Raw genomic sequence first — 21301 nt, 5'->3', positions numbered from 1 at the left:
ACCAACAGTTGCCAAAGAATTCAAGAAATTTGAACGGCATAACCTGCGACAATGTTGCGGACTTTTTAGAAAAGCAAATAAAAAATGGTATTCCGAAAGAACTATTTACACAAGTAACACCCATCATGGATAAGTTAAATAAAGTCCAACGTTTCAGCCTGCCTATGTATAAGCGGATCGCTTCGCACGACCTTGTCTGCGGCACTGGACACCTTGCTCTACCTTACACCTCTTGACATATTTAGTAAACAAATAGCTGCAAGCTCTGCTATTCGCCTCAATGCTTCGTCGCAGTGGACTAACAACAACATTGGCCAGTCCGTAATTCTAAGGTTCTTAGAATCAATTCCAAGTACTCAGACTACACCATCCCCCAACTACAATTCGACAGGAATTTCCAGATTTCTATACCTACCAGATCTTTTTGGGAGGATAGAACATTCTTGGAGGATGAGTCAATCCATTTTTACACAGATGGGTCAAAAACCAAAGAAGGGGTTGGTGGAGGTGTGTACTCTGAACGACTGAAATAAAGTCGCTCATTACGCCTTCCCAATCATTGTAGCGTTTTCCAGGTTGAACTTTTGGCGATTAAAGAAGTCTTGTCTTGGCTCAAAGAAAACGTGATATCAACATCTGATATCCGTATTTTCTCCGACAGCCAGGCCGCTATCAAATCTCTGGACTCAGTCTCTACAAACTCTATAACAGTCCATAACTGTCGATCATCTCTAATGGAGATGGCGCAACAGTTTAATATTCACCTTTGCTGGGTGCCGGGCCATAGAGACATTCCAGGTAACTGTAAGGCAGATGAACTCGCCAGGAACGGTACAGTACAGCCCATCCTACCACGTTTGGCAAGTACTGGCATACCAATCGCTACTTGTAAACTGCTACTAATGCAAGACGCTGTGAGGAGGGCAGGCACCAGGTGGACCAACATCACCACGTGTCGAGCCACAAAAAACATCTGGCCAACACTGGATTTAAAACGTTCAAGGTGCTTGCTCTCTCTAAGCAGATCGCATATAAGCTCGATAATAGGTGTCATAACCGGACACTGTCTAATAGGAAAGCACGCCACGAGACTAGGCGTATTCTCAAATGACTTTTGCAGAAGCTGTATGGACGAGGAAGAGGAAGAAACGGTTCTTCATCTTCTCTGCACATGCCATGCTCTAGCTCGAAAACGCAAGAATTACCTAGGAGAATTCTTCTTTAACGATCTAAACGATCTAAATCATATCGGTATAATCAGCCTCTCACGTTTCGTAAGGGACTCTAACTGGTTCCATTGAGCTTAGGAGGAAGCCTCAAGATTCATGTGGTATCACAATGGGCCATTAAACTGGCCTAAGTGTGCCCGTTTCCATCTTGGACAGCCACTATAACCTAACCTAACCTAACCTAACACCCATCATACAGTACCAATCAGTCCTATTTTTGAAAAAGATAGAGTGCACAATCTCTCATTCAAACCCACTAATAGGATCCTTAATCAATTGTCTCAACGAGTGGTCAATCGCTCTTTTAAGACCAGATACAAATTGGGCCGGAATTCCGTTTTATGAGAAGGCATCTCCTTTGAATTATAGAGGTTTATAAAAGTTACATGCACAACTGTTATTTACATAAAACCTTAAATTTCAATTGTCAGAGTATTCTATAAAAATGTAATACATAGCAATGAGACTAATCTTGTTCTTAACCGGAAGTGGGTCAAGGCTCAGTCAACTGCTGAACTCGGGGTAATCAGAAGATTACTCTAGGTTTTTTGCATATACATTAATCTATTACGGTTTAGTTTTATTTAGTTTTAGTAGTAGTCTGTAAGTTATTTTCAGCCAGTAAAGAGCAAAGTAGCTTTAGTTAAAGGGAGCAAGCAACTAAAATTATATATTTTTAGATTAAGAAACCGTTATACTATGAATTTGAATTGTACACAATTTAAACAATTTTGATCTAGCTCAAGCATATCTTGATTCGAGCAAAACTGAATATTATTGTAACTGAAAACTGATTGAATATGTCTCAATTAAAAAAAAAATTTCGAACGCCTGAAGCCTTCCATTGATCAAATATTTAGATTGCGACAGATTTTGGAAGAAATAGACGAACGTTCAACCGGTGACAATCGATACAACTGTGCATACAACTCGGTATTCAATACGAAAACTCTCTTGAAACAAATTTGCATCCTGACTAAATCAGTTGTCATATTGACTACCCGGATCTGAAAATCGAAAATTGTTCTTTTGACTTTTAGGTAGTCAATTTCTTAAAACAAGTTTGGCATATTGACTGTTTTGATAACCAATACGACAATGTGACCAAATGTCAATTCGACGACTGTCAAAAGAACAAATTTGTGTTTTCTGTGTGGATAGAGACACTCGACACCCACCCGGTTAAAAGAAATGAAGTCCAACAACTTACGAGATGGCTCGCAGATGGCTTGGTCATGTAGACCGAATGGACTTCAGCACTCTAGCTTTAGCTCTAGGTCTTCGAATCCAATTGCGAAAGACTGCGCAATAGAAAAAGAACGCGACTTAGGTATCGTAAACAGGTAAGAAAGGACCTCAACCAGACATGTAAAACTGGAGCTAGCTAAAGACTGAGTTAACTGAAGACGCATGTTGGTTGAGGACCAGGTCCGTCCCAAAAATTAGGGCCACCGGAAGTAATGAAGTAACTATAACGCAGTGTAACAACGTCAAATGGAGATAATTGGAAATTTTAGGAACATTACTTGATTCTCCAAATAGTTCAAGTGTGTGACGGTGGTGAGAACGAGATTTTTAACTATACACTGAAAATTGTATTGTAGTAGTTTTACAATGTGTAGTACCCTTGGCGTGATGGTTAATATACAGAACTGACATCCCAGAGCTCTTGGGTTCAATCGTTGCTTGTGCCACCTAAAAGTTTTTTTTTCCACGAGTACCGAATGTTGCAAGGAAATCCTCCAAAAGTAATTCTTGTCAAAAAAAGCGCTCTCTCAAATTATCAACTAAGCACATCTGAAACTGACAGTTTCACAGTTCAAAAATGTTAAAAAGAATGTTAAATAGAATATTAATGGAAATGTACCCTAAATAGTATTAAAAATATTTTTGTTCTATTTTTCGTTACAGAAAGCTGCCAAGGCCCACACGAAAAACGCTTACTAAATCACCTACTATCTAACTATAATACCCTAGAACGACCCGTAGCAAATGAATCAGAACCACTTGAGGTAAAATTTGGTTTGACACTGCAGCAAATAATTGATGTGGTAAGTTAACGTTTCCAATTTATTTATATTTTTTAAAACTAATAAATTTATTTTATATATATTTATAATTAATAATAATTAATTATATACAAAATAATGGAAAAAAAGAACATTTTTTAAGTAGGAAAGAGGCAAAGAAGAAAAAAAGTATACAAATTTTTTAAGAAATTTTAAAAGAAATGAAGATGTACTATATAATTTTTTGTCGAAAAAATAACCCTTCGAAACACGTGAATTTTGATAATAACATAATTATGTGTATATTTTTTTAGGACGAAAAGAATCAGATTCTTACCACGAACGCGTGGTTAAATTTGGTAAGTGACATGTACCCGAATCCGATGAGAGCGACCCTTTTGTTGTCTTTACTTACATATATATAATAAATAAATAAAAATATATATATGCAAAATATTTAAAAAACAAAGAAATATATATTTTTACTATTTATTATACATTATAATTTTATATAAACTTACTATACACATATTATTATATATGTATGTATTTTTTCTTTCGTATTTTTGTTATTGTCAAAATATATAGTTATATTAATTGAAAAAAAAAAAAACATTTTTTGTCGCTTAATTCTTCTGCGAAATTCTTATTGAATTTTATGTGTGATTCATTTTTTTTTGTTTTTTGTAATAAGAAAAAGAAAATTTTAAAGGCAAAACCAATTTAAAATTAAAATTAAAACTAAAACAGTGAACAAAATCTACGTTGAATTAATTTTTGTTTTATATTTTGTATTTGTATTTTTTTTTATAATGTGGCAACTCTCTCATTATTTTTCTTCTTTGTGACAATATTTCATTAATCTTTCGATTTCTCGTGAAAACGGAGGAAACAAACAATAATTCTACTCTAAAAAACGACGAATCTTAATTGATGTCTTAATTCTTAACGAAAAAAGATCATTTGACGTATCTGTCAGTGAAAAGTGACAGCTGACAGTTTGATGCCATTTTTCTCGGTTACTGTCATTTGATTAAAACCCCTATTTCTGACTCGATAAGGTTGTAGCCTTCAACCACCATGAAATGCCAATATTTCTCCAATTTTTTTTTTATTTTGACGTATGTTCAATTTTTAGAAAATGTTGACGTAAAATTCTTAATTGAAAGTTGTGAGTTTGAAAACTGCAACGTAGTATATAAAAACTCACCAGAGAACAAGATTTCTTTTTCGACTGATAAATCAAACAGATCTTATCAATTTTGAAGTTTGTGTTGTTTTATTTCCCGCAAATTATATACTATTGAGATTATGATTGACATTTTTCTAAAAATTGCCTCTTATTAAGGCTTAGACACCCATATTCAAGATAATCATTTAAGTTTCAAATTGCAATCAGTTTTTCTCATCCATTAAAGTCAAAAAAGAATGGCTAGTTCACGATCGCCATTCAATTATTAGCAACGTTATTTTTCTGTGTTCAATTGTGATTTTTTATTTTAATAAATGGAAACTCAAAACTGCTTCCGAAATCCAAACATTTACAAATTAGTATCATGTATGTCTGCATGTTAGGTTGTTGAGGTTTAGAAGTTGAAGAAGTATAAAATCGCTGCTCTTGCGGAAAATCTAAGAACTTCAACAACTGTTAAAATATACAACCTTTATCCATGTTTTTACTATTCAAATTTCTGAACTATTGTCTTATATTTTGATATTCTATAAAATATTGACAAGTGAACTGTTAAGAGCTGTAAAACTATTTAAAACCTAGAGCACCAAATATCTTCTCAAATATTTAAATCTTTTGGAGTTGAATAAAGTTTTTTAAGTCTATTCCGATGACGGATCTATGTTCGAAATATTCGTTACAGTTTTAGAATTTTTCCCTACTTATCAAAAAATTTCGGCTACATGATTGCTGATTATTTATTGTATGACGTTTTTCGCGTGTGTATGCAAATATTCGGACTCAGATTGTGGTATTTTTTGTTTAATTTGAATTAATAAGCTCTTATCTATTTTTTTTTAAGCAAAAACCATTTCATATAAACTTTCTGATAATGCATAACATTGACATAAATTTATTGTGTCCATTAAATTTAGGGAGCTTTGGTTAGTGTTGAGATTATAGCTCTTCAAGGTCAGTGAGAATAAGGGTATTGGTGTTTGTATGTTCGTCATAAGTTTCTTCTTTTTTTATACTAAAGTTTGTTTTATCTTTTTCTTGAATTTAAAATTAAACTAATTTGGCTGATGTAAAAGTTTAATGGTTAAATCACAAGTTTACCAAACTTTCTGTCATAGTCACCCTAAAATCTTTTAAATTAAGAGCTTAATTTAAATTTTGATTACCACAATTTGAGCTGTATTCTAATTATCAATGTTTACTTCTCAAACATGTGCTGAGCTTGATTTTGTAAGAGTTATTAAAAACTTTTCTAGGCTTAGATATATTCTAGTTTGTTCCCCCTTTAATTTCGAGAAGATCCAGGGCTCAACGTTATTGTGATTTAGATTGTAAGGTAGATCGTACAAAAATGTAGTGCCATCTATGTGTCAGTGTACAAACTTTTCAGCCCAACTTCTATAAACCTCTGAAAATTCAATACGTTACATTTTCCGTACTTTGAAAAATAAGTGCTTGGATGCTTATGTTTCTCAAAGTTCTATTCAGATACGGTGTCCGTTTATATTTCATGCTAATTCAATGCTAATTTATTCAACTGCTAAGCTGACAATATTTTAACAAACTCAACAAAAAAAAGGAATGTTCCTTTTCTGCCATCATTTGAGAACATTTATAAAAACTGTCCGAACTTCTATCACATTTTCTGGATTTGAATTTGAAAAAGTGTAATTTTCCAACTGATCTAACCAAAATTTATAAAACATTCATTCAACTGAACATAATTCCGAAAATAGGTTCTCAAGCATGAAACTGTTAGATCAATAGTAAAAACTCCATTGTTTTATGTATGGAAACATTGTCAAAAGTTTCGGTGTCTATCGTTGTTTAAACCTTAGTTGAAGTTCACACGCTTTCAAAAATGCTTCTTAGTACAAAAATTTTGACAAAAATGTTCATTGTTGTAGTCTTCAAAAAGCTGTACCTATTTCTTAAATGATTATTTATCAACATTTTAAAAGTTACCAAAATTCATAACTGTTGGAACAAACCTTCAGAAGTCAATGAAGAACTACCTCACATTTTTAATCACAATCACGGAAGGCCATTATTCTTCACCAGCTTTTGAAATATGAGACATCAAATACTAACAACTCTTAAGACTCTCTTTAAAATTTCTTAGCCCAAGTATTTTATTCGTGAATACCCAAAGTTAGTTAGTTTTGAAAATAAATAAATGTCCAATATCCCCAAAAAACTTAAAAGCTATTCAGGTGAATATGCTCGAAAAAACATTAAATAACTTACTTACCTAATGTAGCGCTACAGTCCGGAACGAATCTGGGCCTCAATCAACATGAGCCTCCAGCCAGCTTGGTTCTTAGCTGAATCCAGTTTTACGCTAAATCTTACCTTGTCCCAAGTCTCAACGCCATAAATGAGAACCGTTATGCAATAGTAATTATCCGTTTGATTTCAACACTGGTGTCGTTCTCTTAATTTATAGTGTTGCCTAGGCCTAGACAAAGGATCATATGCTAAAAGATGAGAAAGTTCTCAGAGTCAGAGATGACTAGCTTGAACTCGCATGTAAAATCAATCGAGCAGACTCGGACTCAGTTTCATATGCAAAAAAACGAGTTCACTCTCTACAGTTCTAAATCAGTGAAATGAGAACGATCTCAAAGCTCTTTGTATGCACTTCCACTAGTCAAAACAGTAGTTTCTGTGTAGTCTGTCGAATCAAGAAGGAAATATGTCTTCTGACAGCGAAAAGGAAAGTGACCATATTAGTGGATTTCTGGTAAAAGAACTGAAACTAAATAGAGTTTTACTGGAGAAGTTGCTGTAACCAGTTTTAAAGGCAGGAAAAAAAGATGCTAAGCTTAAAATCATAGAACATACAAATCTTAATGTAGTAGGTAGGTTAGGTCAAATTTACTGATACATCAATAAATGAGAAATTTCTGCTCTACTTTGTTGTCCGGCACTTCGAATACGAGCTGAGGTCGTTAGAATTCGAATCGTTAATTTCCATAAAGCGATAAATTGGCTTCATAAAATCGTGTTCATTTAAATTCTTTGTCAAAGTTAGGACAAAAAAAGAACTGATTAAGGAAAGAATTGCATCTTGCTTTACTCGAACTTTATATTGCAAAATCGGAAAACGTTGTTTTATTTGTCCGAAACATCTTTCTATTATCACTCTTTCCTTTGTTAGAACAGTATTTATTTATATATTTACGTTCGGCATCGTTGCTACCTTACCTAGCACGGCGTTATTCCAAACCCTTCATCGCCCAGTAATATTGCTAAAGAATTATTATTCATATGATTAAATGAGAAACTATTTTTCAAAATACGGAAGTCGTGGACTGATCCTGGTCAGCAATCTTTAATGCTTGTAAATTTTTTATCCGCGTTTTCGTAGCCTGTACGTGTATTGAGTACTATGCTTTGCAGTTGGTCTCCTTATACGCACATGTGTACAATCCAGAGCACCAATGGCGAAAAGAATCTCATACTTTATGCTCCATAACCTTTGCACTTCTTCTATTTCTTCAGAAGTGTGTAGGAATATGATCCAATCAGTTGCACGGCTTGTAATTTTTGCTGCGACTTACCACCCTAGGAATCGTTGATTGATTGACACCAATGTCTTCACCAACACCGCTTTGAAATGCAGGATCTGCTACATAACGCAAATGAGTCAAAACACCACTGCGTGTTTCCAAGGTTTGGCCCAAAAACTCATCTGTCAATAATTGCACACCTGTTTCACCGATCTCAGCATTTTGAGTTCGAACGCACAGCTTGAGAAAGATCTCGTTCTCTGAATTTTGTTTGCATACCACTCCAAGAAAGTTCTCAGAAAAGTGAGTAAAGAGCTTCAACTCATCTTTTTGCATATGACCCAAAGTCCTTGAATGCTTCAAAATTGAATTGTGCCTCTAGCGTTCACGATAGAGTTTTGCCCAATTTTTTCCAGAACGATGGTGAACAACTTTTATTAAAGTGCATCGGCTTGTCTTAAACCTTTTTTGATATCGATAGCATCGGTGAAATCTGCATTTTCCATCGTCATTCTTTACAAACTGAGAAGTTTGATTTTTTCCAGAACGATGGTGAACAACTTTTATTAAAGTGCATCGGCTTGTCTTAAACCTTTTTTGATATCGATAGCATCGGTGAAATCTGCATTTCCCATCGTCGTTCTTTACAAACTGAGAACTTTGAAAGGGATGCCAAAATTAAAAATTGACCAGTCATTGGGAATATTTTCCTTCTCCTAAAACTTGGTTTATGCATCTTGTTAGGTCATCACTTCTAATACTTGAAGAGTTCCGCATTTCGACAGAACTGTTGTTTTAAATCTAACTAAATCATCAGCTTAAAAATGTAAAATTGTAATCAATTAAAGTAAAATGTTCACAACATTACTTCGAACATATTTCGAACTTATGATATTTTCCTATTGACATAGCTCAATTAGTGAATCTATTAAGATTTAATATTTTAAATAAACTCCATCTCCATTGTTGTTGGATTCAATGATAAATTCCTTAATTGATCAAAGGATTTCTATTTATTTAAATTTTTATAAAATAAATTCACTCAAGCATAATTTTCCAATTTTGAGAAATAGTTTCAGGCTTTTAATTGCCTTAAGATTCACTTTGAATTATTATAACCAATTGGCCTTAAGGATGTTTTTCTTTATAACTTCCTTTCAATTAAGTTATCCTGTTTATAAGGATATTTGAATTTCTAGTTTAATTTACTAAAAATTCCTATTTATTGTCACATTCTATTTTTCATTTATTCTTTTCTTTCGTTATTTCTTATTAAATCAACGTACTAAATAAAAACAAATATTCAAACAAAATTTTAAAATTTAGCTTTTGCTCTATACATATATAAATATTTATATGTTTGTCTGTTTCTTTATTTATTAATTTTAATTAATAATATACAAAATAACACACTGATGCTCTTCTCGTATATTTAATTAATTTATATATATTTTTGTTTTTGTTAAAAATTGTGTTTTAGTAAGATGGAATAAAATGATTGTATTTTTCTTGTCATACTTGTGCTCCCACTGTAAAAATTAATAAACAAAAGAATAAAGCTGAATAAAAAAAAACAATTGTTCACAAAATTGTTGCCTGCACCATTAATTCATATTAAATATTTATATATAAAAAATAAATTAAAAAAACAAAAAAATTATATGTGTCGCCAATTTTATGCTGGGTACATGTCATATTTATCGCGATAAATAAATATCTTTGCATGTGAAAACTAATTTATATTTTCTTTTTATTTATTATTTAATTTTCTTATATCAAATAAAAATAAAAATAAATGCGAAAAAATACTGAACCAAATCTAACTAAAATCAAAACCAGAAAAAAATAGGATACAAAAATTAAATATATAAAAAAACACAATAAATATGGGTAAATTTATATTTGCGGACAAAAATAAAATTATTAAAGATAAAAATAAATATAAATCAAAATATAAGAAAAATCATACAATAAGATACTCATCTTAAGAAAAAGAAGAAAATGATCAATTTCGTGTGGTAAAAGAAATGAAACGCGTGTGACAGAAAGTGTCAAAAGAAAAATGAAGAATGAGATTTTTTATGTTTAACTTTGATTAAAGTAGTTTTCTTTTTCCTAAATAGAGAAAGAAAAGTCCTTAAAAACAAAAGAAAGATACACACTGCCGTTCGAAAAATGTGGGCCAAACTTTTTTTTCGATTTTCTTTCGAATTTTGTCAATTGTGTTGAAATAACTACATATTTTCTTATGAAGTTTTATGATACAATAAGAATTTGGAGTCTTTTCTGAAATGGTCACTGGAGATAAAAAGTGATTCTACCGAAAAATTAGTTTTTGGGTTTTTAAGACTTAAAGAAAAATACTTTATTATTGCAGTTTTTGTTTTTTTTTTTTGTTATTGCTCCTAAGAAACATTTTATATCTAATAAGTGCTTTATTAGACCTTCTCTTGCTTTTATTAAAGCTGCACATCGGCGAGACATTGAATGAGATAGGTTTTTCCATGTAGATGTAAGTATCGTGTTTCAGATCGTATTAAATAGTTTTTTTTTTAAATCATCAACTGACTCTGGGCGCTTCTTTGCAACCTAGAGTTTCATTATGGACCAAATATTCTCAATTGGATTAAAATCAGGGCTGATGGAAGGCCAACTAAGTACATCGATATTATATTCTTCGAAGTACTTTTTAACCTTAGAAATAAAAAAAAAGGATCAAAATATTGGCCGGTAAGCAACCTTCGTTTGTTTAAGAAAAATGATCATACTGCATACGTTTATACTGTTTTGAACAGGCCAGCCGTTTTGGCACTAGACGAAACTAAGCTTAGTGAAACCACTGACCAATCGGAGTTTAAACTCAACTGTTATTGCCTCTCAACTTCTACCACAATATGGCCAGTGCACCAACACAAATGCTAATTATATGTTGTTTAAATTCACCGTCCAAAGACGCATCATTCAACTTGTTTTATTTATCTGGATAGCAATTCGACTTCTAACGAATTCTATGAGCTGTCCGACTACCCAGAGAATTGTATCCCATTTTCCGCACAGTGAAATTATTGTTACGGGCAATTTTCATGTACACAATTCTTCGTGGCTGATCTATTCTGGTCAGACAACATCCGAAGGAAGGTTTGTCGAGATTTTTGCTGAGTTAAATCACCTGGCTCAGTCAGTTGACAAGCCAACTTGGATTCCGGACGTTGCAGATCAGTCCGCCAACACTCTAGAATTGTTTCTTACCTCTGATCCTAATAGTGTACTATGACCTCTAGGCACATTAGACAATTTTGTCACATCTGCTTATTTCTTATGCCAAAAAACCCCAGTTAAAGAGAAAACCCTACGAGAAACTTATGGCAACATGAGAAAGCCAACTGAAACGGTATCAACAACTTCGACAGGAACTTTAACTGGCTACTATGCTTCCTTGATAGTGACGTGGATTCCAGCGGAGCATATATATGTAGGTACAAACTTAATTCTTTTTGGATTGACAAAGACACTCCTTTTGCACAGTTAGCTATTAATTCGATGCTGCCAATGAGTGACATGACTCCTCCTGTACTTGAAAGCGTATACTATTCCATGGGACAAATCATCTTTCGCACTCGTGCAGTTGATACAGTACTAAAAGATCTTGACTTTCAAGAATCCGCTGACCCGGATAGTATCCCCACTATTGTTCTGAAGAGGTGTTCTTCAACGATGGCAAAACCGCTGCGTAAGCTTTTCCATCTGTCCTATTCTACAGGTCTCTTCCCGAGTGGATGGAAAACTACACCCAGCATGTCCCTAAAAAAGACAAATCCTCCTCCCCTCTCACTATCGTCCAATCGCACTTAAATCCCTTCTTTCCAAGGTCATGGAAACGATGAGCAATTTTCAGCTTAAGAAATATCTTGAAGAACGAAAGCTTCTTAATGACCGGCAGTATGGCTTTCGTTGGTCCACTGGTGATTATTAGTAAGATAAATAAAATTATTGCTCCGACGCTCTGCCTTATGTTCATAAATGATCTTTTGTCTGAAACTTCTAACCCACTACATTTTTTCGCTGATGACAGTACCCTCAGCTTTTCATATTCGTTTTTAGCTTCTCATCCTTGTTCTTCGGATATGGACTACCAATGGCAGCGTATGATAAGCTCATTAAATTCCGATCTTGACAGCATTGTTCAATTGGGATTCAAAAACCGTGTAGAATTTAATGCTTCGAAAACTCAACGCTGTCTACTGTCACAAAAGCGTAACCATCCCCCAATGCCACTATCCATAGGTGCTACTTGCATCGAGGAGATTGAACAACTATCAGTCCTACTCCTAGGTATGTGCATCACAAACCAATTGTTGTGGAGTGCAAGTGTTCTCAAAAAGCTCTAGAACCTTGGGTTCCAATATGTAATCCAGGACTCAAAGGTATTCTATAAAGCTATTTCTAACTTTTTCAACTCCAGAGAAGTATCCGTACACCATCCATCACACTTTCAGTTTTGGGAGGCTTAGTCTTTCTTTCGATTCTCTACGCGCAAGGATCCTCTCATCTCCAACATGAAGCTTGAATTTTGATTCGTCCGAAAAGATGACATTGTTCCACATGTCTTAAATCCAATGTAGGTGCTCCTGAGCCCAGAGTGATCGTTTTTCTTTGATCCTTTTTCGAAAATCCGGCTTTTGTATTGGCTCTGAGTCCAATTTTCATAAGCCTTTTCTCACTGAGATTGACGAAATTACCTTACCTGTAGTTCGACACAGATCATTTTAAAGGTCCATCTGAACCGATGCCATCGGGGTCATCTTTTTTTGGCCTCCCTGAGCCTTTTTTCCTGCTACTCTCACGATATTTTTTCAAATTCCATGTCAGTCTCTAATCAGTCTGTTAGAAATTTCACGTGTTGTCAAATTGAGCCTTCACAACCACAAAATATTGGCTTTATATTTCGAACTGATTTTTCCCAATTTTTTAAACAAAATCACTTTGGTTGGTATTGTACTACTATTACGAGCCAAATGCATTGATAACATCAACTTTTATACAGTGTTTGAATGACATGTTGGTACCTAGTGCAAAAACAACCCGTAGAGTTCCTAAATTCCAAGAACTGATCTCGAAAAGGGTAGCAAAATGTGTGAACAACATTTTTCGAACAGCACTGTATATACAAAAAAAATTCATGCTTAAGATTCAATCACAAATAAAAACGTCCCAATTTATATCAGTTTATTTCTGTAGCCCAAAAAGGGTGGTTGAATTTTATGGGCCGATGTTGATTTTGAATAAAACAAAAATTATTTAGAAAATTAGTGTCATTTTCTTATATAAAGTAAGTTAGTAAAAATTCATTTATTTGCTGTCATTAATTAACAAAGATGTACAATTGTATGAATTTCAAAGCTTTTGCTATATATTATAATTATTACAAAAATTAAATGAATTATGTCATTAAAAACATTCTATACTTGTTTACTTCTTTCAAAAAATTAATTGCTTAAAATTTTCCAGTAGCACTCGTTAAGAATTTGGATAGTCTTTTGCATATTGTTAATGAAATTTTTCTGGAAAAAATTAGCTGTTGCGGCTATAATATTGGAATTACTCTAATGACATGAAAACAATCTTCCTTCGGTTTCAGGTTGCAGAGCGTGAAAAATTGATTGAAGCTTCCATTTAAGCCAAGATTTAAGTCAAGGAGCTTGCATCTTATTTTGAAGATCATAGATATGTCATTATAGCTGTAGTTAAGGTTAAAAACTCTGCTGTCAGACTCAAGAGCTCTTGAAATAAATGCATCTAGAGTAGAGTCCTCATTTCTTTGTATGATCCGATAAAACTGTTCTTTCAAATTGTTTAAGTTGTTTAAGCCAATATGCAATTTCTCTCAACGGGATTCACCAATCCAATAGATTGTCACTTTGCATACCCTCAGTCCTTGTTCTTCAACTTGAGCATAATCCTTGATACTTGAAATGCGTTTGCTTCAAGGTACCAAATCGTTATTTGTTGATTATTTGAAGCGAGCAAGAAGGCTAAATATTTTTTCCGAGTTCTCAAACATTTTTTAACAAATCATTTCTGTTCACGCAAGTGTTGGGGCTTAAAATCTTATTTGATGATGTTAAGCTCCTTAAGTATTCTGTTAACTGTTAGAGAGTTCTTCTGCTGATTCATGTACCACCTTATTTGTTAAAAAAACATTGTCTTAAATTCGTTGATAATAAGTTGTTTCTTGGGTTTTGCAAATCCGAAGTCGCAGAAGCATTTTAAGGTCCTTCTCTTGATTAGAAGGTACACTTGATAGTTCCACGACTATAGGTATATGATCCTAAAAAGTTTTACATTGAACTTCAAATTTATTGACCCATTTAATTCAATCTTGATGAACAGCACAAAAGTTAATAGCAAGTTTTCCTTGACCTCGGATGAAGGTGAAGTTTCCAAAAATATCTCCTACCGCCATTTAGAATTACGAAATCGTACAGTTGAAGTAACTGGAGCATAGTTAATCTAATTCTTTTGATATTCTGTTAAAATGGGTTACCGGGCTCAAAATATTTTGTGCTAATGATTTGTGAGTTGATAATTCTTACTTTCCAATCTTCTATCAATGAAAACCTTTTGGTAGGTAAAATATCGACCAAATAGACGCCCTGACATCAGCGGAACACCTAAATCCAATGGTCCAATGCTGAGTCATAATTGAAGTTCTATGCCATGTCTTGAATTGTTGCTTACATATAGACGTAAAACTTTTCTTTCAAATAACCCCAAAGTCAGAAAACCTGTTAAAACCACATATCCTTCAATCGATATCTTCCAAGTCGGGCCATGAAAAAGTCGTAATTATAAAAAACAGCCTGATAATGCCGCTAGCCATCCCCAGCCCATGAACCACACCAAACTTTCACTCTTTGTAGCTGCATGGGTTTTTTGACAATCACTCTTAGACTATCATCAGCCTTATTAACGAATCCATTGAGTTGAAAACGTGACTCATTACTGAAGATTGTTGTTTTGAAATTTGAATAGCCACTGTTACCATTTCTTGCATTCTAACAATTGACGACCGCGACGCTTGTAAGCGTGCAAATGAAAGTCTTAATGCATAATGTTCATAAACGATGACGTGAGAGGTGCAATAGTTTTTAACGACGAAGAGTTTGGGCAGATGGCTCATCAACCACACTATCGCGAACAGCAATACGCTCTGTACCAGCATGAACTGCAGTTCTTACATCTCCTACAGACCCGGTTTGCTTAAATTTTTGTACGATTTTTTCGAATCTAAGAACATTTACACACTTACTAACTTAAAGTGGCGCTACAGTCTTGGGCAGTTCGGTCCCTAGCTACCTGTCTCGCAAGCCATGTTGGTTAAGGTCTTCTTCCACCTTTGTACACCGCCTGAGTCGCAGTCTTTCTTGACTGCGCCGCGCCGTTCCTCAAGATTGAATTTGAAGACCTACCGGACTGGAGCGTTGATCTGAATTTTTATTCTTTGAACCAGGTCGGTGTCGCTGTACAGCCCTTACAGTTCGTCGTTGTATCTTCCCCTCCACTCTCCTTCTATGAAGAAGAATTTTTCTCATCTTTATTAAGTAGGGTTCAGGCCTCAGCGCCATAAATGAGAACTGGAATTATGAGTGTCTTATAGATGGTGATCTTAAATGCTAGAGAGAGGACTTTACTACCCAATTGCCTTCTAAGTCCAAAGAATCAGCGATTTTCAAGAGTTGTTCTTCATTTGATTTCAACGTTGGTGTCGTTGTCTGTGTTTATAGCGGTGCCTAGGTAGACGAAGTCCTAAACTTCCTCGAAGTTATAGCTATCCATGGTGACATTTTGTCTAAGACGTTGTCGTTCAATGTCCTTTTTTGCTGACAGCACAGACCACTAAACCCTACTTCTTCGCTTACATCGCAATGCTCAAAAACGCTCCACTGACATCAAGCTTTGATCTTCCTATCTGCGTATCCGAGTAATTGGATGGACCTTTGGAAGATTGTGCTTCTAGTGTCGACGGTTGAGTTTTGCACAATTCTTTCCAGAACGATGTTGAAGAAGTAGCATGACAGGCTTGTCTAAAACCTTTCTTGACACAAAATGCATCGGTGAGATCTTTTCTGACCATGACAGAGCAGTGGCATTCTCCATCTTCATTCAGCACAAACTAATAAGTTTGACAGGGATGCCAAAACCAAACATTACTCTGTAGAGCTCTGTGAGATGGTGGGTTTCGATTTGAAGTTCCTCTGGGCTTTTTCTAAGGTCTGCCGTAATGGGAATATTTATTCAATGGTGAACTTTCCGGGTTTGATAGGTACCTATCAGTTTTTTGACGAGAGGCTTCAGACGTTCACAGAATATGGCAGAAAGCATCTTATAGACAATATTCAGGAGAATGATGCCTCTGTAGTTGGCGTTATTTAAAGGGTTTCCTTTCTTCTGTATTGGGCAAACTATGCAGAGACTTCACTCATCGGGTATGCTTTCTTCCGACCATATTTTGCAGATGAAGCTCCTTACCAAGTCATTGCCTCAGCTCCAGAAGCTTTTTTGGACTTCACATTTTCATATTTAAAATGATCGAAAAATCACGAAGTGATGGGATTTGAAAGCCTATTTTCATAATAAGTCTTAACAACTTTAACGAATTACTCTATTGCATGGTTTAAACTGAGTAAGTATGAAATTGAGAAATTTCAAATGAAATGCAGCAAAAAACTTGAGGTTTAGGTTCACATTCAAAATCTAACCACCCTTTATGTGACTCAAAATCCTTGAGGACATCCATCCGACACACAGACATAAGGATGCCTCCATTTCTTTCTTAAAGGCTATGAAGATGTATGTTTGTATAAAATAGAAGACAACAAAAACTACCATACATATAGCAACATAGTGAATATCTGGAAGGATTACTTCATTGTTATAGATTTTACGACGAGACCGTAGAAAAGTTCGACTGCGACTATTCTCATACTCGTAGTCACATTTGTTTTGTTCATGGCGTCAGAGTCAGCGTCAGCGTTAGAGTCACTCGTCAGTCGTCGTAGTCGTGGTCTTGGTCGTCATATTCTAGTCATCATCAATGGTGGGTTATAACATGGCATATAGATCCGGATTTGTGATTATATATTACTCTAACTCTCTATATACGAACTTTTAACAGATTGAATGAGGCTTTTTATATACATAAAGGATCACCAAGATAGAAACAGAGTGAAGCAAAGAGTGGGAGGTAGGTTAATAGAAGGCGAGGAAATAAGTTTCAATTGGATTGTGGTTTTGGGCATAAAAATAAATGTGCCTGAACCTGATGTTAGTTCGTTTGTTTGAGGAGGGTTTGCAGTTAGTATTAAGTGAAGTTGTTGTTGTTTTGCTTTTCTTCTCCTATTTCTATAACAATACATCGAATAATAGCTAAGATTTATAACGTTCATTGGTTGTTATGTTTATTTGCCTAAGTTAAGACGAAGAGTATGTATCTTCTAGGTACGAAGGAGTATGGTAAATACAAGGCTGATATGATTGTTTTCTCTAGATAACATATTGTTTTGACAGTGATAGCTGTTTTTTTTTTTCTTTTTTTTTTACTTGAAACACTTGAATATCTTATTTGCTTATCTTTCTTTATTCTTGTACTCGTTTAAGGAACTGGGTTTAGTTTTTCCTTTATTTGAAAATCGTCTCGAAGTATAAGAGATTTTTAGAAAATATGTTTATGATCAAAGACGTTCTACTACCACATTCATTTGATTGACCAAATTTGAGCTAACAAAAAATAGTAGTGTGAAAAGTTCCAATTGCCTTGTTGCAATTTTTCCAATATTTGGGAAATCTCATTCAAGATTATTTTGTCCAACTTATTAGTTAATTAAATCTTAATTCTAACAAAAGCTTGAGTTTTGTGTCAGTTTTTAAATAAGCTCTCAAATGTATTGAAGAAAAAACTTGGACATATTCATTAAATCAAAATAATATGTTCACAGATGCAAAAATTTAGGATAAATAATATATAAAAAAAGTGCGTATACGCCCAAGTGCATTATTGTAAAAAGAGAATAATTGAAGTAAGGTATAATTTGTTTTAGCATTCCAGTTTTATTCAAGACTTCTTTTAAACTAAAAAGTGAAAGGTTTCAATGGTGTTTCCGAAACATACAGTGGTGAACAACTGGATGTGTGAATGAAGTACACTTACATATATAGGATATTCTATTAAAGGCGGGTCGATTTTAAAATTGAATAATACAAGTTATGTAGAAGATGTCAAAAGGACTTTATCTTTGTTTAAAAGCCCTATCGTGTGAAATATGACATAATATAATATAATAATTGTAGTACCCCTACCGTGATGGTTAGACCCCAAGGGGCCTTGGGTTTAATCCCTGCCTGTGCCACCTAACTTTTTTTCAAGGGTACTGCCTGTTCTCCAGGAGTGATTCTTGTAATGAAAAGTGCTTTTCAAAATTAGCCGTTCGGATTCGGCTTAAAACTGTAGGTCCCCTCCATCCCTGACAACAGTACTCGCACACAGAAATGATTGAGTTTTGTAAGTCATTAGGCCCTAGTTCTCAACGGACTGTTGCGCCACCCAATATAAATATATAATAACATTTATCTTAGGCTTGGAAATGAAACCAAAATACAAGGTTTTTGAAAAAGAATTAAAACCTGTTTTAAGATAATAGTTCTTCCCTTATGATTCTGTCATATACGGATTGGAAAACTATGAAGTGTGGGTGATAATTTGAAATACCTGGTCCCATTTGTTTATGGATTTTATTGGCCTGAATTCACACTGAGATTTAAAGCTCACAATTTAGTGATGGTTAGTATCAGACGTTCACTTTACAAAAAAAAAGATAAGCACGAGGTCTTGTAGCGCTCAAATTGAAAATCTATTGATTGGGCATGCATTTTTGTAAAGTACCATAGAGATTGGATACTGAAAATTTCATCTTAGTGACATACGAGGGCGGTCCGATAAATAACTAGCCTAAAAAAAATATCGAACATTTGTAACTTAATCGACTTTTCCCAGTAGGCCTAACTCCTCATTCGACTTAAATTTTTTCCTGGCTAGTGACCTTTTAAAGTCGGGAAACAAAAAGAATGCGCACTAGGCAAATTCTGGAAAATACGGATGTATACGGATGTGGATGGAGCATCGGTTCATAGCCCAATTCAGCCATGGTGAGGGCGAAGGTATTAGCTTGTACGTTGTCATTGTAAAGTGTACTTTTTCTTTGCCAAATGCGGCCAATAATTTGCCATCGTAGAGACCTTTGATTATTTTGTAGTCGATTTAACTTTCACCTTGTGAAAGTCAAAAAGCAGTGGCCATCATCTTTCCGGCCGATATGGCAGTCTTCGTCTTCTTTGAAGCACTTTCGCCGCATTAAGTCCATTTTTTTGACCGTTTCTTGTGGTGTACCAGTGGATCCATGTTGTTTGACGACGATGGTCACTAAACAACGGAGAAAGTCCTTCGAAATGCACTTATACAGCATCAAATACGGCTCTGGGTTGGTCTTACGGTTTCCCATCTGGCCCAAAATTTCATGTAGGATATGACCCAAAGATGTCTACTGTCTTAACTATCTCGAGTACCTTCAATCCGAGGTCTGCTAATACGAGATCGTGGATTTGTCTTACGTTATACTTCCTATAAGCCGTCAATTTCTCGCAAGAGACAGTAACCTGGACATCTGCCATAAAACTTCTTATAACGAGTGTTTTTTTTAGACGTCTTGTTCTTAATCTGGCAATACCCTTTCTGGAGCTGGTCTTTTTGACAGCTGTCACTTGATTTATATTCAGATTGGATTGAAATTTCAAAATAAACAAACTTACTTCTAAACAACAACATTTGCAAATCGTTCAAATTTATTGCCAAAAAATTGGTTGGGCTCGCACTATATCGAAATAATCAATTCATTGAAGGGAATTTTTAGTGAGAGACTGTATGGCGTAGCCTTCAAGAACGTGCGATTAAACACCTCTGGACAATTATTTTTGCTTGGTAATGAGAATTCACTTGTCTACCTAGATACTCGTAAAGTCGAGACAATTGACTCCCTGGAAGAAAATATTAAATGCGTTAATGTTAACTTACGTCCCCAGTAGATGCTAAAAGTGGTCGAAAAATAGGAGTTCACTTACCTGAAATCATCTTCATATTAAAAAGCTAAATTCTTGGCCGTACCATTAAAGAAAATCCGTTTTTTTTTTTCTTTGAAAACCACACATCTAAAAAAAACACCCAATACGATTTTCTGGTTTGCTTGAAAGTACATAAATCATCGCTGATGTATTATTAACCCTTAGCGACTACACGGGGTGATTCGTTACCCCAGGCATAAAACCTTTAGAATCAGAGGTATTAAACCTTTAAAATAAATAGAACAAATGAGATATGATGGTGGCAGGAAAGTTTGAGAAGTGATTTCGCTGCATAGTATGCCAAAAATATGCATTACGGAAATGTTGAAGTATTCTCCAACTGGGATGATAAAATCAGCTAAAAGTCTTAAAATATCCACAAAACTTTTTTAATTGGATTTTTCTTCATGGGGTATTAAGTTACCACGTATGGCAGCTATGTAGCCTGTGTAAGGTGTGGAGGCAAAAAGGTTATGAAAAATTATATTTCCGAACTATCAGCATTTTTAGCCTTACGATGTTCCTTTGCTTAGAAATAACCAAACCTTGTCTCGTATTTATAAATGTCATACAGACTCCTTAATACATATTGTGGTACCTTGGCCTCCCGAAAAGTCCATCAGCTTCAATGTGGTTCGTTATTTCTAAGTATAAAGCTTTATGTATATGAGAATAACTATTCACATTAAAGAAGAAAGTTTTTAAGAGGTTTGAAATACCAACTTAAATTATATTCATCGTCATAACTATTTTACCACTTTTCCTACTACCAAAAACGGTGACAAAAAAAATCAAGACTCTTATTATCTGAATCAAAGTTTTGAGAAAAAAATTCTCAGTCGATTAGCTCGAAATGTATTCCATTCCTTATCGTACCTAAGTACTACCCTCAATGCTCATCAAACCGTAAAACATTTTTTTTAAGTACCTTCCCATATCCTAATTATCCTTCAACAATATTTAGGTAGAAAGGAACTCTCTTAACTGAGTCCATATCCCAACTCTAAACTTTTAACTTGTCAAAAGTGTGACGAAAAAAAACTAAAAAAACGTCATCTTCCTTTCGAAGAATTTTAATACAAAAAAATATTAAAACATTAAAAATCAAAAAAAAGGACGACGACAAAAATTTAGATTTATTTTTAATTGCATTTTAATTATTTTTTATGATCGAATTTTATTTCGCTTGAC

At 34.4% G+C, this 21301-nt stretch overlaps 1 protein-coding gene across 1 annotated transcript in view; it reads left to right on the top strand.

Annotated features, from left to right (window-relative positions):
* The window catches only part of LOC129943480 (neuronal acetylcholine receptor subunit alpha-7), a 387414-nt gene that overhangs the window by 222430 nt on the left and 143683 nt on the right, over nucleotides 1–21301 (top strand). Inside the window, exon 3 of the mRNA XM_056052973.1 lies at nucleotides 3141–3280. Coding sequence (XP_055908948.1) covers nucleotides 3141–3280 — 140 coding nt within the window. The remainder of the gene's footprint in view (nucleotides 1–3140; nucleotides 3281–21301) is intronic.

The sequence above is a fragment of the Eupeodes corollae genome, chromosome 1 (assembly GCF_945859685.1).
Source record: "Eupeodes corollae chromosome 1, idEupCoro1.1, whole genome shotgun sequence".
NCBI lineage: Eukaryota > Metazoa > Arthropoda > Insecta > Diptera > Syrphidae > Eupeodes > Eupeodes corollae.
Note: the sequence above shows the minus strand (reverse complement) of the source record. Positions and strands in the feature narration are given on the sequence as shown.